Consider the following 19,527-nt stretch of genomic DNA (forward strand, 5'->3'; position numbering starts at 1 on the left):
CCCTTTTCTTTTTCGGCCACCAAAATTGATGTCCAAATTCAATAGCCAATATAAAGGAATTAAAAATTAAAAATTTCAAATTAATATTTTACAATTTATATGTGCTAGTCGATCCCACTGATTCATTGCAAGCATTATGTGTACACTTTTCAGATTAAATTACGATTCTATACATTATTTGTTCATTAATTGTGACTACTTTCAGTTTGTTCTATCTATCATAAAATAATTCGGAAAATGCACTTAATTAAATGTATTCAAATCAGTAACTCGAAGTATCTATCTACATCGCAAAGTAAGAATGATATAATATAATTTCAATCCAATTTGGATCGAAACCAACATTCATTAAAAGTCGTATATGGTACGAAATTAAGTCAGGAACTAAAGACGATGTGGACTTATTTGCCAGTCTTTCCTTCCGAAACGTTGAATTCGGCAAATTTGTATGTTAATTGTATTCAAAGCTTTCTCTGTAGAGCAATGAGCGCACCGTAAGGTTTAGGTATTTGTAGCTTGAATTCATTAAGAGAAACTAAAGCTAATATTAAGTAAAGTTCTTTCAAAGTTTTGAAATAGTTCAGCCCACTCGCTTCATTAATATTTATGAATTCGTGTTAGAAGGTTAAGGAATAGTTTTCTGGCCTTAAGTCTATAAAAGCATTTGTAAAAACGAATCATTACAGAGTTGATGGGTTAGTGCAAATATCGGGCTGTCCATGCGAGAGTGCTTAAAATATAACAGAAAATGGAATCTGAAATAAAAAATTTCTATAAGGACAAAACTGTTTTCTTAACCGGTGCGAGTGGATTCCTAGGAAGAGGTACGCACTGGTTATTCAATCAAAGTTCTGTGAGATAAGATAAGATCAGAATAGAGACTAAATAAATCGATTTATATTCTGTGCAATTTTGAAACCCTAATGTATTCCAGTGATCATTGAGAAACTGTTGCGAGAGACTGAGGTGAGGCGTATCTACGCATTGATAAGACCCAAGCGGGGCAAGAACATACAGGAGCGCATTGTCGAATGGAAAACTGTTCCAGTGAGTATCAGGAGCTATCCACGTAGAGAGCCACCTATCTACATCGTACTCCGTAGCTCTTTGAAGTGCTGCTCAAGGCTAAACCCGATGCATTGGATCGTGTTATCGGCATAAACGGGGACTGCGCAGAGCCGGATCTAGGCATCAGTTCAGTGGATAGGAAGCTGCTTTTGCAGCAGGTGGAGTTGGTGGTGCACAGCGCGGCTACGGTGAGTTTTGCCGAGCCGCTGCACGTGGCATTCGATATCAACACGAGAGCCACTCGATGCATGCTGCAGCTGGCTAAGCAGATGCCTCGCTTGCGGGCCTTCGTGCATATCTCCACGGCGTATTCCAACTGCGTAATTCATCACATTACGGATCGTTTTTATCCTGAGCATCTCTCATGCAATGTGAGCCAGGTTTTGCAACTGAGAGAAACGCTGAGCACGGATCTGTTTGATCGAATGGCTCCAGCACTGCTAGATAAGTTTCCCAACACGTACACCTACACGAAGGCCTTGGCGGAACAGCTCATTGAAACCGAAGCCGGAGACTTGCCGGTGTGCGTCTTTCGTCCAGCTGCTAGTAAGTAACACTCACAAGTATACTCAATTCAGTCACATAATCCGCTGTGCTTCCATCTATCAAATACATACTGGAACATGAGTCCCTCCAGCCTTGTCTGTCAATCATTTCCCTTACGTATTTTGATATATATACTTGATACATATCTGCGTATATTTATTTGTATTCATAGAATGTTTTGTTCAGTTCATTGTATCTGCCAGCCGTATCCTTTCTATTCATCACTTTGTTTTTCTTTCTCAGTTGTCGCTAGTCATAAAGAGCCTGTCACCGGATGGATAGACAACCTGTACGGGCCCATTGCGCTGCTCTATGGCGTCGCCATTGGGGTTCTACGGGTCGCACCAGTCAATAAGCAGGCTCCGTCGAACTTTGTGCCCGTGGATGGCTGTAGCAATCTGGCCCTGGCCGCCGCTTGGAGGACGGCAGAGGACTCAGAGCAGCGTAGAAAGAACCCCGCTGTGCCAGCCCCGGCAACCATCTACAACTACGTGCCTACCGGGGAGAACTCCATTAGGCATGAGTACTTTATGCGAGCCGCGGAGAATGAGAGAACAGATTGTCTCTTGCCACAGTGTATTTGGTACCCGTTCCTGCACACCACCAAAATAGTTTGGCTATATAAGCTGGCCACCATATTTTACCATCTGATTCCCGGCTACTTGATTGACGTAGCTCTGCGTCTGCGCGGCCAGAAACCAAGGATGATTCGCATATACGACAAGATCCACAAGAATATCGATGTGATGCAGAGGTTTCTGCTCGAAAGCTGGACCTTCGAGACTCCAAATGTGGATCGATTGTGGCAGTGCATGTCTCCAGTGGATCAGCAGCTCTTCGACTTCAACTTAAACAGTCTGAACTGGGAAAAGTATTTGCAACAAGCTTTCTTCGGCATGTGCCTCTATCTGTCCGCGGTGCCAATAACTGAGGAGACATTGAAGCGCAGTCTTCAGAAAATGAAACGGTAAGCTTAGCCTCACATCGAATATCACATTGACAAGAATTGATTAATATTGACATTGAATGTGCTTTTCAGCTTTCTCATACTCCATCGACTGCTGCAATTCAGTTTGATTTGCATTGCGATTGTGAGTGTCAGATGGCTTCTCCGCCTATTACCGTAAGATTTAGTTATAGTCATATTCATTGATACCAGTTCCAATTTGGAATCGAGGTGTTGATGAGCAAATGTAAATGCCTTCCTACTATATTTACTCATAAAAACACGATGCATTGAACAAATAAGAGCCTTTATCATATTCTTCATCATATGCATGTATTGCTTGTAGAGTCATTGAAGCTTGATCGTTAAGTACATATTATTCAAAACGTTTCCCTTTTGTGATTTAGCCATGGGTTCGCGCATTTCTCGTACTAATTTGTTGTTGGGCAACAATAAAATGTATCATGTCATGCAAATGGCGACATCCACTCTAAATACAATATAATCGAAAAGCACATGAAAACGATAAGATAACTGACCTTCCTAACTACACGGAAAATAGATTTCTTTTATATCAATTGATTCCAATGCTTTCCGCCGGCTTAGTAATTCCTATTCAGATTTTTATACAGATGGCAGACACAATTTTTTTCCTGTACCGATACGTTATAATTTCACTCTCCTTTACCTATGGGAACAGAGCATAACATATTTCCTATAATTGGTATATACTATATACTATATTTTATTAAATGATTGACAACTTTTCATTGATAAATATGCAATCGTATATTGTGTTGCCAAATTTCTTCTAGGAATTGGAACGATATTTCTATGAAGAGCCAATTGACAGTAACCTGCTTAATCAAACTTAAACATTAAACGTTTTTACAACCGAATGATTGTGATGAGAAAAGGTATTTTGTTTTCTCCGTCCGTCTATCCGAGTCGAGTCCTCAAGCGTTACATATATTCTAAAGTTATGGAGCCTTAAGCTTAACAACGACTGAACAGTTGACGAAATTGTTTTCTCAGCTAATAAATGTTCTTACGATACTTGTGCCATTAACCCAAGAGCACAAAGGGAAAGCGATTCCTTAACAAAATGGAAATGCATTTCAATTTAATTTACTGGATCAAATCAGGCTCACAATAAACGTATATCAGCCATGTCAACTGCGAGATGTTTTCATAAATGTCAATGCCATAGAAGTCCCAACCAGACAAACAGAAACTAAAATAAAACCAATTTCAATCATCAACAAGCTAAGCCGTCATAAAGCCGGAAACAAACTGCGGCCATAGACATAAACAGGCCAGAATTACGTCTCTTTTTTGGCTCTACTCTTACTTGGCCGTATCGCAACACGTGCGTGCAACGAGCCCAATGGCCGCGTGCCACCGACATGCCACGCCCAGTGGCAGGGTAAGTGCCTCTGAGCTGTCAATGGGTCTCAGCTTACGAGTAGCGCCAATTAGCAAAGCAGACGCACAGCAAAGCGAAAACATAATCAAAGCGACCAAAAGAATACGGAGCACAATAGCATCGAGGCATCGCAGTGCTCGTGAGGGTATGTGGGGATTGGGGGTGGATGGCTAGCTAAGCCAGGGCTAAAATAAACAAGACGCAAATGGAATCTCCTCTGGGTTGCGTGGCAAGCAAACATGTAGCAAATGGCAACAGGATAAGGATCTGTCCGTCGCTTCAGCTGGAACTCATTTTCGTTTGACCGCGCAGATGAGGAATTAGGAATGCTACGGCCTCCACTCTGGCCCCCACTCCGGACCGAAAAGGATAACCGGTCCGCTTAGCGGCCAAGATTGTCGTCGTCTTATGCAGCACTAAATGTTAGTTATAGCTCTTCCTATCCTGGCGGCCCTGCCTTGGCGCATTAGAGTCTCCTGCCAGCTGCGAGCAGCTCCCTTGCAGCGTGATAAATCACTTCGGGCCACTTGAAAGCTCTCCCTCGGCTGGCATCCATTTGCCCCGATTTCCAGCGCTTGATAATCTGATAGCCACGCATTTTGAATGTGTGGCCGCCTGGGGGAAACCCTACATACCCCTAAGCCTTGACTGTGAAGCTTCATTTGTCTCACACTGTAGCATCTCCTCTAAACGGCAGGCAATTATATATTGCAAAATACAATACATTCCAAAGTGAGATTTCATTTGCAGACCATTACAATCACCATAATCATTTGATTAAGTCAATGAGGCATTATCAATATAAATTCTGAAATCTTCAATTGAAACTCGACATAAAGAAATCCAATTACAACTATTTCAGAGTAAGTTCAAATTCGGTCTCTTCTCAAATTAAATATATTTGCATTTCTTCCGATTCTCTATAAATTGGGATCCAGATATTTGTGCTTTATCATGATTGAAATAGTTGTACAACATTTTAAGCCCTGTTCCCATACAATATACCGGGATACGCTGGACATTATCCTGTAAATTTCTGTCACACTCGATTGCCATTTTGCAGGACTCCTTTGCATATGTATGTCAAGCTTCCATTACATTGTGCTTTGCTGATGTGGGAAATGTCGCCCACAAGCAGGGTCAGAGGCAAAGCCAGGCGCTGAAGCGGGGGCGTCTGTGAGCTGTTAAGCGTTTGCTTGTTTATGCAGGGGAGAGTCAACACTTGACTCAAGTTTGGTCAACAAATTTGGGTTCACTATATACACAGCTCCAGTTGATGCAAACATGCCAAGTTTGTATGCTCGAAGGACTTTAGATATCATCGATTCGGCAGGCATTAAAACCTTGTCGTGGGGTCAAACTGACTTGTATGAGTATAGGGCTTACAGGGAATTACGAAAATACAAGGAAAGTAAACACTAGCAGCTCTGCTATGATTATCTGCGAAAAATCAATTGGATTCAAAAACTTGAATCCCAATTATTGAATACGTTTCTAGACATATTTTATTAAAAAGAGTTTATCCATAGTGTGCGCCGCTTGTCAGATTATAAGATTATTTCCGCTTCATAAGATCGTAAATGAAGTACAACATTTGGATGGAACGATAAGCTGCCAAGTATATGAGATTATATCCTCCTCAGGACACACTTCTCGGCCTCTGTATGGGGAAAAATCTACCTGCCACCTTCAATAAAGTAATTGAGTATATATCAGCAATAGAATCTGTTTATTTATTGTAATTATATTTCAACACCACAATATCAGCTCTATAAACCAGGAAGTTAACTGCTCAGCTGTAACAGAACCACAGAGCTTGCTCAACAAATTAGCTAATTGTGCAGTAGCATTTCACCCGAAACTTCTGACAAAGGAACTGAGGAGCTGCCAGGGCGCCGGCCAGAAGGGGCGGAGGAGGAGCAAATGCCAATCAACACCAACAATATTTGTGGTCAGAGCGGTTTTTCGTGTCCACACCACAGTAAGAGAGGAGGCGGCAGCTGTCTATGGGCAGATGAGCACATATTTACATGTTGGCTGTGTACATAAATCTGGTGCGCTTTGACCCAGTTTGGGGCTTGCTGCAGGCAACACAAATTACGATTAACATAAGCATTACCTGCGGTCACAATGCCTATCCAAAAGCCACAGCAGGCGAAGGGAGCAGGGAGCAGGGAGCGAGCAGGAGTTGAACGAGGTAGGAAAATGTTAAATGGCATTCACTTTCCCGGGCCTGAAACATGACAAAATTTGTCCATTGTCTGTCCCTTATCTGTAGAGCCAGCTGCCAGCTGCCAGAGCCAGTGGCCGAGCTCTGCTTGATTTGGTGAATGCCCGATGGGTCAGCCGGCCTGCCAAACCATTGAATGGACGGGGTCGGTGAGCAGTTCAGATTGTTGGGGGTTGCATTAGAGATTAGCCACTTTGACTCCAACATTTATTGCATGCCAATAGCTTTGGCCTGCCCACAAAGGTGTGCCATCGCAGTCGCAGTCGCAGTCGCAGTCGCAGTCGCAGTCGAGTGTGTAGGCGTGTATATGCAATGTTCAGACAATTTACATATACAGCTTTACATACATCGAGTTGTTAGTCAAAACAAGAAGGGAAACAAAGAGCAAGAGCTCCCAGCTATCCTTTGTGAGTGGCAGCTAGTAATAAATTGCCATGTTTTTCGATTTTCCACTCTTCTTTTGTGTGCCTGGAAATTGCCGATTTTCTGTTGTTATTCTCGGGCTCTCGTGTTTGCGAATGCAAATTGAACGTGTTGCGTTTAATTTCTAAATAATTCGAGCACCTGTGAGCCCTTGGCAACTCGTTTGATTAGTCTAGCAACTGGTAGCTGCTAGCTGTAATTGGCTTATCACAAATTCAATTTATTTTCTAAGAATTACTTTCTCTGGCTAAACTTGCACACGGTTCGCTGCAATTCGGGTTCAATTTGCTATTAAGTTTTGCGAGATGCCAAAATTGTTTTTCACATTTTATTTGCAGTCCATTCAGTGCTGATTTGACACATCGTATACATTTCGGTAATCATTATATCTTTACTTACATCTAAAGCGACACATTAAATCTAAAAACCGTTTGAAACGCCATAATTTATGGCTAAAGTACCATCTTCCCTCATATTGATTCACCCATCAATGGAAGCTAACAGATGTTATTTAGAATCTAGTAGCGAGTCCGCTCGTCATAGCGCGTGATGAAGCTGAAAATGTAAAAGTGAAAATATAATGAATTTAAATAGGAGTGATCAAAAAGTGGAACAGTTTACATATTGCGTCTTGCCTCGAGTGCTGTAGGAATATGAAGATTAGTGAGTGGATAATATAGCAGATGTGATGCTGAGGATCTTACCTGCTTGCTTGCCCAAAAATAGAGTACAAACTGTTTACATAGATATTTATTGAGTTTGGAATATTTAACAGAATTATAACAACATACTTTGCTCTCTCCTCGCGAAATCTTTGCTTATCAATAAAAGTGTTTTTACATCTAAGTCTGAGGTGATTCTTTAGCATTTGCTGCAAAGCTAAAACTCTGTCATATAGTACTGCTGTGATTACATCAGATTCAAGAGCAGAAAGCAACAACAACTAAACATTTATCAATTAACTTTTGTACACTTAATTATTCATTATAGCTATTGATATATTTTGCAGCTACGTGGGCTTACATTAAGTGGAATTGCATATTTCTGTGTATGTGTGTGTATTCTACATGTCTATTTATTGCACAAACCAGATACGAATTTCAATGTATATGCTCTATAATATTGAATGCCTCTTAATTACTAGGACTTTGCCACATCACATAGAGTACGCCGAATCAGAGGGTATTGCGATTATAATTATTATATGTATTTACAACGAATTGAGCCTCACAATTGCCATGGAATTTACATATGATTAATACGGGGATACACATAGGGGGAGCTTTGCTGAAGAGGGGGATAGCACAAGGGCTATTGGAATATTCGAGTACTTTTCCGCTCTTAGCTCAGGTTCGCTTTCAGCCTGAGCAGGCCTTTGTGGGTAGCTCACCAACATTAGTGCAATGCCTACACACACGTGCCCAGATGGTCAGTGGCTAAGGACAAAGGCCAGCTGGCTATGTACAGCACCCATAGGCTTATAGCCGAGGCTAATACCCACGCCAATTGCCATTTCAGTGATGCTGGGGCTCAACACAACAATTACTGCCAATTAGCATAGCGAGAGTGTGTATAAATTGCAGTGCGGGTGCGACACACTCACACACAGAGCCACGCACACATACAGCGATTGTGTGAGTGAGATCAGTGGCCAAGTGCTTAGAGCTGCGCGTCGGCCTGTTGGGAAGTGGAGCCCTCCTCCAGCAGCTCCACAATCAGTGTGCCTCACCTTTTCTCATTGATGATGGAGGCTCGGCCGATGCCAGCCCCAGCGCCCACGTTCGCATTGTGCGAGTGCCCGTTGATGCTGCCTGCGTGCTGCAAGGCCATCGAGTCCTGTCGATGGAAGCTGCCGCCACGACCGCCTGCAGCTCCGCTGACGCCGTGGTTGTTGTTCATGTGTACCGAGGCACGCGGCCCACCCTCTCTAGCCCCGCCAGCTGCGATGCCACCACCCACATAGGTGGAGCGACGCATAGAGGTGACGCTGGTGTCCATGATGCCTGTGGCGGTCGAGTGCTGGCGAAGATGGGGCTGCCGCTTGACGCAAATGCAGCACAGATAACGGTTGAAATGCTGCCGAAACACGCCGGACACACAGTAGAGTGCCACAGGATTAACGCACGAATTGAGGAAGCTGCAATTAGAAAAGACCAAAGCGCAAAGTCAGTCTATGGCCAGTGTGCGAGTGCAAGTGCTGAGGGGAATTGCCTTATCTACAACAGTTTAATTACAACCTCTACGCTCCAAGTCCCCACCTCCCAAGTGACTAGATCAACTTATTAACAGGCTTTGAATACAACTTCGAAAACTATAAGCTGAATCTGTTAAATTCGCTTTGTTTCTATGTTGATATAGCTGAAACAACTTTTAAAACAGAGCGTATCCGCTATTGTACTGGAAAGTAATATGCCATATATGACATATAATACTTGTAGTACTAAATATTTTTGTATACTATTGAAATCACATGCAAAATATAAATGTCAAGTCATTAGAGCTTGAATAAGAAATTCAGTATTTTTGAAGTAGTCAAGCTTGGTTCGTTTAGTTTGATTGCAATATATTTTGCAAATTGTGTTAGTGCTCTAAATATTAATTGAATATAAAATGTTTGGAAATATTTTTTGCAACTTTTTTCAATAATTAATTGATCGATAAAGCAACTATCAATTGATATTGAGTGAAGCCACTAGCGGTTTTTAAATTGTACATTTTGCAACGCAGTCAAGTCCTTTATGAAAATCGATAGTACAATATATTATAAAGGCAATGATTCCGAATACAAGTATCATTCTAGTGTAAGTCAAATATTGTATATCATTTAGAAACAAGAAAGCTCTACATAGTCGAGACTGCTCGACTACGAGATCCCCTGAACCCTTCGAGCAATAGTTATTTTAATTATTTTTCGTGGCTTTCTGTGTACACAAGACACACACAAACGTACACACGCGTACACACACTCACCCACACGCACACAAGCACCCACGCATAAACACGCATGGACTGCATTGTGCGCTTACTATGATAACTTTATTGTTAAATACGTTCTTCATGAAACTTTTAGACTATGATTATAACATATATACATGCATTTGCCAAAGCACAAGTCTCTAGAAATATGTGGGTGAGGGTTGGATATAGGGTTGGGGGATAAATTTTAACAAAAACCGAAATTGTATAAAGTGCATATAAATCTACATTAAAAATATGGAGACTTTAGCTTTAAAAGTGTAGGAAATATACTTAGTAATAGTTATCGATTTTTAAAGCAAAGCTCGATATCCGCGTGTTATTCATGGACATTTTACAAAAAAATTGAGCTCTTGTATCCTCTGAAATCGACGCGTTCAAACATACGGACAGACGGACGGACAGACAGACAGACGGTCAGGGCTAAATCAACTCAGCTCGTCGCTCTGATCAAGAATATATATACTTTGTGGGGTCTGCCACGCCTCCTTCTGCCTGTTACATACATTTCAACAAAACCATTAAACATGTCAAAATGTTCATTTTTCAGCAATTGACAATTGGATTTTGAAACGAAGAAGATTTTGATAGCGGATGAATAGCTTCTACATTGATTGATATTATATCTCTTAGTTGAGCTTCAAATCGAAACTATTTAATTTGTAAACAATCAAATTGGTTAGTTCAAAAGTGCACTTTAATCCTAAATAAAGCTGATTTGAGTTTGTCTCTTTGAATGACAATCCAGAAGCATCGGTCTGGGCGAGCACTGACACTCTATTTCTCTAGTATTACTTCTGAATTTAAAGTAACAAATGCAATTAATTTGGACCTTTGGCAGAGTGTTCAGTTATTGATGAAACTCGAGAGTTTTAAGCAGTTCGGAAAACACTTAAGTGTAGTACTTTTACACTTAACTGGAGTAGCAGAAAACAAGGCAAGTAATTGGCATCGCTGCAACCTTTTTGTGGAATATTTTATTCAAGATGCATTTATTTTTCTTTTCTTGGACAGCCCTTTCGGCATTGAAATGCAAATTACTCTCAGTGGAACTGACAGTCTGCGACATCAGAAATTAAGTTGCCCGAAATGCTGACACATTATTTTGTGCACTTTACTGCGCTAAGTGACGCCCCCAGCGCCAAAAGGGGCCGTCGCAGGGCGGGGAATGGGGCGACTGTCAACGAAGGAAAATTTACTGCTGCTTGATGCGTGGATGCGAGTGTGGTAAAGAGTTAGTTAGCTGGGAGGGAAGAGAGAGGAAGACGTGTGTGCAAGGGAGGAAAGTAAGTTTTTACAGGGATTATCTCTTTCAATTAAAAATAATGCCAAAAGAAGAAGACGCCTGCACGCCTGGGGCACTGTGGGAACAAGTTGAAGGACAGTAACGTTCGCATATGGAACGAATGGAACGCGGGGTTCAAGCCCCACAACTTCAAACTATTTACCAAGAGCAAAAACAAACCGAAGATAAAAGAGCCGCAGTTTCAGTAGCTGATCCGCTTACCTGGTGCAAAATCCCACGATGCGCACCACATTCCAGAAGTCGTCGAAGTCGTCCTCGGCCGTCGGGTAGAAGTGGTACCACAGCTCGAATACGTGATATGGAAAGAAGCAAATGAAGAACACTGCCAGGGCAATTAGAGAGCCGCTACTCAGGCCCAATCGACCAATTGCTACTCACCGACCACAAAGGCCACCACCATGCGGGCGACATGGCGGCGAGCCCGCGCCTGACTGCGGCTCTGGATGCTCAGCTGCTCGCCGGGCATGTCGCGGGCGCTGATGTGGAGTCGCTTGGCCATCATGATGTATAGCACGCCGATGATGGACAGTGGCACCAAATAGTAGATGGACGCCTTGGCCACCACCATGTATCTGCAAAGAGTAAAGCGGCTTAGCAGGCATATAACAGTTACAGTCACTTAAAGTGCTCCACTTAAACCAGATGGGGTGAATTAACGGTGCGCTATGACAATCCCCAGCCAGTACTGGACTGGCCGTTAATTAATCAACGACAGCCTTTAAGCAGCCTGTGAACTACTTTGGTCTCCGCAAGTGGACATCTATTGGAGTTGACTTCAACTTTGCTCAACGAAAACTATTAGACATGGATCTGGTTCATTTTAAACAGGTTCATTTATAAATACTGTGGGGTCTTAGTTCGAGTCGATTGCATGAGCTTGCTTAAACTTAAACTTCTGTTTTAGTAGTTACCCTAAACTCTGTGAAGAAGTAATATTACGTACACTCTCCCTTTACTCCTTGTTACATAAAAATTCACAAAAGCAATATATAATAAAAAGCCCTTTTGAATGGACTCGGGGTATACAAATGTATATGCAATCGGATTATCTCAATATTAATGAATTTCTTTTTAGGTAGCAAATGATATTTGATTTGTCAATCGATAAAAAACGCTCAAAATGAATTGAACTTATTTTTATACCCTGAACCCATTTTCAATGGGAAATCAGGGTATAATGGTTTTGTTGAAATGTATGTAACAGGCAGAAGGAGGCGTGGCAGACCCCACAAAGTATATATATTCTTGATCAGGGCGACGAGCTGAGTCGATTTGGCCCTGTCCGTCCGTCTGTCCGTCCGTCTGTCCGTCCGTCTGTCCGTCCGTCCATCCGTATGAGCAAAAGGATTTCAGAAGATATAAGAGCTAGAGAGCTGAAATTTGGCATGCATACTCGCATACCCGATAACTCATCCGATAACTTTTTTATCGAGAATAATCGAAAAATCGACTTGGGGTTTTCAACCTAATTTGAACACTTTTAGACCTGGAGACTTCAAATTTGCGTTGTATATAAAGTTAATGGATACAAAGATTTTGTAATTCACAGATTTTGGATACCACGCCCCATTCGCCCCCAATTTCAAGTACTAGAGACTTGTGGTTTGGAATATACATACATTTGAACATTATGATTACGTTCGACAAGTTTCATTAAGATACTATGTCTAGAAATTATATTATTCAACAAATAAATTCTTATAATGTTGCCCACATTGCAGCGCAGCCCAAGCGCAGCCGCTGCTTACTGCGCAGTTGGCAGAGCGCGTAGAATATCAGCTTGGAGGTTCAGGGTATCTCCTCGTCGAGCAGTCTCGAGTAGAGCCTTCCTACTTGTTATACCCTGAACCCATTTTCAATGGGAAATCAGGGTATAATGGTTTTGTTGAAATGTATGTAACAGGCAGAAGGAGGCGTGGCAGACCCCACAAAGTATATATATTCTTGATCAGGGCGACGAGCTGAGTTGATTTGGCCCTGTCCGTCTGTCCGTCTGTCCGTATGTATGAACGCGGTGATTTCAGAAGATATAAGAGGTAGGGACTTCAAATTTTTTTTTAAATGTCCGTAATTACACGCGCATATCAAGTTTATCATTAAAAATCGATAACTTATCCCGATCTTTTTTTTATCGTTAAAAAACCTTATCGAAAACCAGTTATAAAATTATATCTTCTACACCTTTATTGCTAGAGTCTCCAAATTTTTAAAGTATGCTTACATGCAATTTATACAATTTCGGTTTTTGTTAAAATTTACCCCCCACCTCTATATTCACCCCCTCACCCTCACTTTTTTAAAAAGCGTATTTCAAATACTAGAGACTTGTGCTTTTTACATTACATGCACATTCATGTTATAATCATAATCTGAAAGTTTCATGAAGATCGTAAGTCCACAAAAAAAGTTATTAAGCAATTAAATTCTCATAGTAAGCGCACACTGCAGCCCATGCGTGTTTATGCGTGGGTGCTTGTGTGTGTATGTGTTTGTGTATGTGTGTGTATGTATGTGTGTGTATGCGTTTGTGTCTGTGTATGCGTGTGTGTGTATGTATGCCTGTGTGTGTGTGTATGCGTGTTTCTTGTGTAAGCTGAAAGACGCGAAAAATTATTGAAATATCTATTGCTCCAAGGGTTCAGGGGATCTCGTAGTCGAGCAGTCTCGACTATAGCTTTCTTACTTGTTTTATTTAGTTATTGCAAATATAATGCGTATGTATGCAAATAATCGGATTAAAGCGGATTGAGTTCCAATGCGAAATCCCTTCTAACGCTTAAAAAGTAAAATACATAAATTCAAATTAAAACCGAAATTTTGATTTCTGTCGTTTCTATTAATAATTGAATTTATAATTTCAGCCAGTTAAATTCCAGCTAAATTAACAGTAATATAAAATTCAAGTCGCTGTCATTTCATTCGAAATGTGATAAGCCCATTAGCCAAGTGTGAATGGTTTACCATTATATTGATGATGTATCTGAGCACGGACCTGATTCTCCACGTTTAAAGTTAGATTGAGTTGCCAAAGATATTTTTATATGAATGTGATATACCCAAATAAATACAGATAGGTCCAGTTTTCATGAGGGGTTTGGTTCTAAATGTTTATGCATTATTTTCATGTTTTGATTAAATTTGATGAATTTGATGAAATTAAATTGCGAAAATATTGCAGCTCTGTAAAATAGAAGGAACGGCTGTCTGCTGAGCTTCGCAATGTTGCAGACAAGTTTCAATTGATGGATGTGAATTTAATTTGTGACTGCTAGATGATTGCCAAATAAATTAGAAGCAATTGAGTAAGCGCTTACGGCTACGGAGCTGCGTGTCTAGGACATCTTAACCGATTTGTGAGACAGTAAAAAGGAACTGCAGGCTGAAGACATCCATTAAATTATAGTGTGGCGTGACATTGAACTAACGACCGAATAAATTAATCGCATAAAACACAACCAACATTTAATTTTATCCTTCTCAGCAATTTTGTGGGTTTTTTAAACATGAGCGGCCGAGTCCTAAAGGGGTTTTTACGAATCGGATGAAAAATTAGCAACCAATTGGCTGACTCTGTGAATAGCAGCAGAGGCACAAACAGAGAGAAAGAGAGAGAGAGTCGTTGGGAGACTATGTGGCAACAGCTGCTGTTGTCCAGCATGAAAGGATTTCCAAGTTGTGGCAACAGGCGAGCAGCAGGCGCCACAACGCTGAGGTCCTGCACAGGCTGTGGCCGGGCAGCTGTTGGAGAAGTATTAAAAGTGACGAGTGGCATTAAATTGAAGCAGTTTATCAGCGAGGCGAGTGAAGAGCAGCCTATGGAAGCAGAATGAGCCTGGGGTAGACGCCGTTGAGCTAAGCAGCAACAGCTTACCAGAGGGCTATAGCCTTATAAGGCACAGAGAGCGGAGTTACTAGGGATATCCTGTTGACTTGAACTGCCTTAAAAGTGTCCAGCTGCGCGTTAAAGTGATATCGATTTATTCTTATACAAATATAATTTTATTTCTAGTAAAGCTAAACACAACTGAATTTTTAAATGAAAAATCAATGGTTATCCGAACACAGTTAAGTACTCAGCAAATAAAGAATTTGTCTAAATTATGATGGAAGATTAAATTTAATGTTTGGTTGAGTTGTTGTTGCTGTTGCTGTTTGACTTGATTTGATTGGAAATTTTCCAAGTGTTAAAAAAAAGGCAGGAGCTGTCAGTTACTTGAATGGCTTCTACTTGACTGGACTTGCCCTTTTCAGCTCATAGAAAGAGAGAAGCAAAGAGACAGAGCTTCGCTTGGACACCCACTTAAAACTAAATAAAACCAACTGAAGCGAACAAATACGAATATAAATATTTATATTTATATATATATGTATATCTTTAACTGATTAATGTTGGGCTAGCGGCAAAACTCACTTTGCATAAATCTTGGATCGAAATGGAGAGCAGACTCCAATGGTTATGTTGCCGTTGGGCGTGGTTATGTTGTAGCTCTGGATGTCCGAGACAACGAACGAGGGCATGCCCAGCATAATGGCAAACACCCAGATAATGACGGCCGTGAAGACAGTCAGCGGCTTTGTCTGCGAATAAGGAGACATGCAGGTACTTTTGCCCACCAAATAACTAACGGTATGCTCTGCTCACCTGCAACTTGCGTAGCGGATTGACAATGGCGCAGTAGCGTTCGCCAGAGAGCGCGGTCAGCGTGAAGACGGAGACTCCAATCGAAATGTCCTTGAAGAACTCGCTAATGCGACACATGTTGCGCTCGAAGGGCCAGCTCTCCTGTGTGTAGACAATCGTGGCCACAGGGACGCAGACCAGGATGACCAGTAAGTCGGCCAAAGCCAGGGAGAGGATGTAGCTGTAAGGAGATATTGTCCATTAAGTTTAGCTATAAACTGAAACAATGTCTTAATAGAGAATCTAGTAAATCAAAGTTCTGAGCAACTCACATAGTCATAAGGATATATAGTTAGATGATATGCTTGAATTTGGAAAAGCTGATTTAATAATAACCCTAATCTAACTATATATCTGTATATCTATCTTTGTTCCACAAATCAATATTAAGTTTAGGATTGAATCCTTGTTATTGATTTCTGGATTACCATTCTCCAGTATACAATGATGTATGTAACGGTGTATCCGATTCTCAAATTTTTCCTTTTTCACTAATTTACTTTCCAAGATCAACAGGGTATTTGCTATGCAAATACTTTTCTGACCAGCTATGGTCTACGCTCAAGCTTGCGTTAGAGGGAACCAGCGATTGGGAAACTTGTTCAGCTCACGCACAGTTAAACGTGTCAAATTTGCTGCATGGTTGCACAGGGATTGAAACTTGGAATAGAATTCGCTTTGTTATCGGAATCGGAATCGGCATCGGAGTCGGAGTCGGAGGAAAGGTAACGGGGCTCGTTCCATTTGTGTGAACCGTTGCGCAGCCACTTGTAAAACACTTGAGTGAAACGCCACTTGCTCCAAATATATTTCTTTTGTGTCGTCTTTTTGACCATTCTCGAGTAGATTCCTTGACATGGGTTCGTTTAAAAAGCCCTCCAGCCTCAAGTATTGTCGGTCCATTGCCAATTGAAACAGAATTTAATTTCGTTGGTCCCCTAATGCAAAAAACGAAACAACACATGTCTTCATTTGAGCTAAAAGGCAAATGAGGGCTTTTTCAGAAAATGGCTTTGTCATTGACCTGAGTGAGCCTCGGCTAGGTGGCAGACTAAAAGCAATGCGCCGCAAACGCCACTTCATTATCGGCCACAAATTGTAAGTTCTGATTGTTGTCAATTGATGCTTGTCTAGACGAACCGGACAAAGAATGGCAAATCACGCCAAAACTTTTGCCATAATAGGAGCTACAACGCTCCGCTTGGTCTACTGATTGGCTCCCGATAGCGGCAGGCATGTCCATGAACTCGCCTTCTTCTCTCCATGACTACAATCAGCACTCAATAGTCCAATTGAACACCTGGACAGCGTGAACATCCAGAATACCCAGAACAACCTGGACAGCTTGGACAGGAATGCAGTTTCTGGCATATTTCAATGCATATTTTCGTTTTCATATTTTCTTCGGCTATTCTCAATTTGTATAACGATAAAATAGTTGCTCAATGGAAATTGCAGGGCAGACACATTTATTGCCAGTCGAGGCGTGACGACAATTTATAATATGCTTGTTATGCAAGTGTTTCTTAGTCGTAGCCCTTTCCCCCTCTCCAGCTCGCGGCCGTGGCACCGGCTGTAGCACCGACTGGGCTGGCAGGAAAACTTTTGATTGAATTGCCATTTGAATTTATTTAAATTGTTCGTCCAAACGAAGCCCCAAACACAGCCAGAACACATGGCGCTACATCGTTGTTACAGCTCTTGAGTTTCCGACAAGTTATACAAATTAATAAACATTTGCATGGGCCCGCTCTAGCAAGCAGCAGCATAGACAGCCGTACTCGACGGATACACCAATTCACTGCTGGTAGTATTGTAAAGTATTTTCATATTTACAGAGTGTGATAACATTTCAACATCTATGCTTTTATAAAACCAGGATACCCTCATTCATTTAAGCGGATATAAGGTGTTAAACACGAACAGAACTGTTCGCCTAGCATTGCATTGTGACAGCTGGAATCGAAAGCTCTAATGCATAGCAAGAGTGAAGCCAGCTGCGAAAAAAGTAAAGAATGCTGTAAATATGGGAATATTATCAGCGAGCCATTGCCCAGTGTAGTGGATAGTACAAAGACTGAACTGAAGATAAAACGGAAAAGACAGACTGGACTGTGCCACGTAATATAATAATATTATATTGTTGCCTTTATCTAATGTAAAGCAAAACAAGTAAGAAGGCTCCAGTCGAGACTGCTCGACTGCTGGACTGCTCGGCGAGTATGCATGCCAAATTTCAGCTCTTTAGCTCCTATATTTTCTGAGATCGACGCACTCATATGGACGGACGGACGGACAGACGGACGTAGGGGCAGACTGACAGGGCTATATCGATTCAGCTCATCTTGCTGATCAAGAATATATATACTTAATGGGGTCTGCGATGATTCCTTCGCCCGTTACATACTTTTTTACAAAACCATTATACCCTGATTTCCCATTTTCAATGGGTTCAGGGTATACAAATTACATACGCGGCTGTTTGCAAACTTATTATATGAATATATGAATATATTAATATACAAAATATATATCGCATGGATATAAAAAGCTTTGTGTGAATAGAATATATAATAATTATTGCAATAAATATTATAATTATTGCTTGATCGATAAATATCGATTTTCAAATACTCTTCATGTTTTGCTCAAGCTTTAATTACGATATTCATTATTAAACTAAGCTTGAGATATTAAACTTTTGATTTACAGTCTGTTGTGGCCCACGAAACCTGCATTTAATTTGAAAGTCCTGCTTAGTATTCCTGACCACAGGCCGCGCCTGCTGTTTGGCTAAAAAGTTGGAACAATTTCCGACGGACTTTTAATTTGGTCAAGATTGCGACGACAGCTGTTCTGTCCGCAGCCAAACCGAGGCACAAGATCTGAACGGCATAGCAGACAAGAGGCAATAAAATCAGAGATGCTGCCATAATTCAGCATCATGAATGTTGAGTGGCAATTCTTTGGGGCTATTTCTGGAGCAGCACGCCGCACGCAGCGCTCATTTGGGCCGTATTTATGGCGGGTGATTGTACGCATATGTATGTGGCATATGAATGACTTGGGAGTTGGGTAACGGGGAAGGACGCCGCGGGGCACTTACGTGTTGGGTATGTTGCGCATGGAGCGATGGCGAAAGAATATGATGACCAAAGTGCCATTGCCCAGCACGCCCACGATGAAGATGAGCGTGTAGAGCACGGTGACAATATAGGTCTCCGGGCGATCCAATACCTTCACATACGAGGACTCCTCGATGCTGGCATTATGCTGGGCCACTGTCGCTGCTGTGGCTACCGTTACCACGGACGATCCATCCAGCTGACTGGAGTTGCTGAGCTGGCTAAGATTGACCCCGGCAGCAGCTGCAGCGGAGCTTGACTCCGCTGGCGCGTAGGCCAGGCTTGCAGCCAGCATCTGGCTCATGTCCATTAGTGCCGCATACATGTTTCTCTGAAATCGCTTAACTAACTGTGACCGTGACTGTGAGTCTGACTGTGACTGTGACTGTGACTGTCTTGCCTTCCTGTTTGTGGCTGTCGCCGTGTGCGTGCCGTTTTATTTGTTCGTTCAGCCCACTTCCGATTCCGCCTGTTTGTTTCTTTTTTTTCTTCTATTTAGTTTTTTTTTTTTTTTTTTTATTATGTTCTAGTATTGCACTTTTCGCTACGAGGACTATTCAGTTTATGGCATTTAGGTTTTTAGTAGACTGGTTGTTGTCGCCACAGTTGCGTGTTTTATTTTGCACATTTTGTTTTAGCTGTGACCACATTTGCTGTCCTTGTTGTTGTTGTCGGTCTTGTTGTTGTTGCTGCTGTTGTCCGTGCTGTTGTATCTGCGAGTGAGTTTGCTCTTTGACTGGCGCCAGTTGCTTCCATGCTGCACACAAAAAACACACAGAGTAGAAAGAGATAGTGTTAGA

The 19,527-nt window shown here is 41.7% G+C and overlaps 2 protein-coding genes across 3 annotated transcripts in view; one reads left to right on the top strand and one right to left on the bottom strand.

Annotated features, from left to right (window-relative positions):
* The first annotated feature begins 685 nt into the window (after positions 1 to 685).
* LOC108615058 (fatty acyl-CoA reductase wat-like) lies at positions 686 to 6,682 on the top strand. Its single transcript, XM_089469401.1, has 7 exons — positions 686 to 824; positions 935 to 1,047; positions 1,104 to 1,614; positions 1,858 to 2,581; positions 2,654 to 5,683; positions 5,754 to 6,183; positions 6,265 to 6,682. The coding sequence occupies exons 1-5, from the start codon at positions 749 to 751 to the stop codon at positions 2,739 to 2,741; spliced, it is 1,512 nt and encodes a 503-aa protein (XP_089325527.1). The 5' UTR covers positions 686 to 748; the 3' UTR covers positions 2,742 to 5,683; positions 5,754 to 6,183; positions 6,265 to 6,682.
* Positions 6,683 to 6,953: 271 nt separating this feature from the next.
* CCHa2-R (CCHamide-2 receptor) overlaps positions 6,954 to 19,527 on the bottom strand; it is a 50,098-nt gene continuing 37,524 nt past the window's right edge. Inside the window, exons 5-11 of one of the 2 annotated variants that reach the window (XM_018013466.2) lie at positions 18,709 to 19,484; positions 15,564 to 15,783; positions 15,333 to 15,499; positions 11,300 to 11,493; positions 11,123 to 11,243; positions 8,369 to 8,776; positions 6,954 to 7,194 (exon numbers count right to left, since the gene is read on the bottom strand). In XM_018013466.2, the coding sequence (XP_017868955.2) occupies positions 7,158 to 7,194; positions 8,369 to 8,776; positions 11,123 to 11,243; positions 11,300 to 11,493; positions 15,333 to 15,499; positions 15,564 to 15,783; positions 18,709 to 19,052 (1,491 nt within the window). In that variant the 5' untranslated portion in view covers positions 19,053 to 19,484 and the 3' untranslated portion in view covers positions 6,954 to 7,157. The remainder of the gene's footprint in view (positions 7,195 to 8,368; positions 8,777 to 11,122; positions 11,244 to 11,299; positions 11,494 to 15,332; positions 15,500 to 15,563; positions 15,784 to 18,708; positions 19,485 to 19,527) is intronic. The other variant, XM_089469402.1, reaches the window with a different exon arrangement.

This window comes from Drosophila arizonae, chromosome 5 (assembly GCF_054131065.1).
Source record: "Drosophila arizonae isolate 15081-1271.41 chromosome 5, UAZ_ARI_1.0, whole genome shotgun sequence".
In the NCBI taxonomy this organism is placed as follows: domain Eukaryota; kingdom Metazoa; phylum Arthropoda; class Insecta; order Diptera; family Drosophilidae; genus Drosophila; species Drosophila arizonae.

Excerpts from the sequence above, each read along its gene's own strand:
- LOC108615058 (XM_089469401.1), top strand. The coding sequence starts at position 749 with ATGGAATCTGAAATAAAAAATTTCTATAAGGACAAAACTGTTTTCTTA. Across the intron at positions 825-934 it reads GAGTGGATTCCTAGGAAGAG|TGATCATTGAGAAACTGTTG; the intron begins GTACGCACTGGT and ends AATGTATTCCAG. Across the intron at positions 1,048-1,103 it reads TCGAATGGAAAACTGTTCCA|CTCTTTGAAGTGCTGCTCAA; the intron begins GTGAGTATCAGG and ends CGTACTCCGTAG.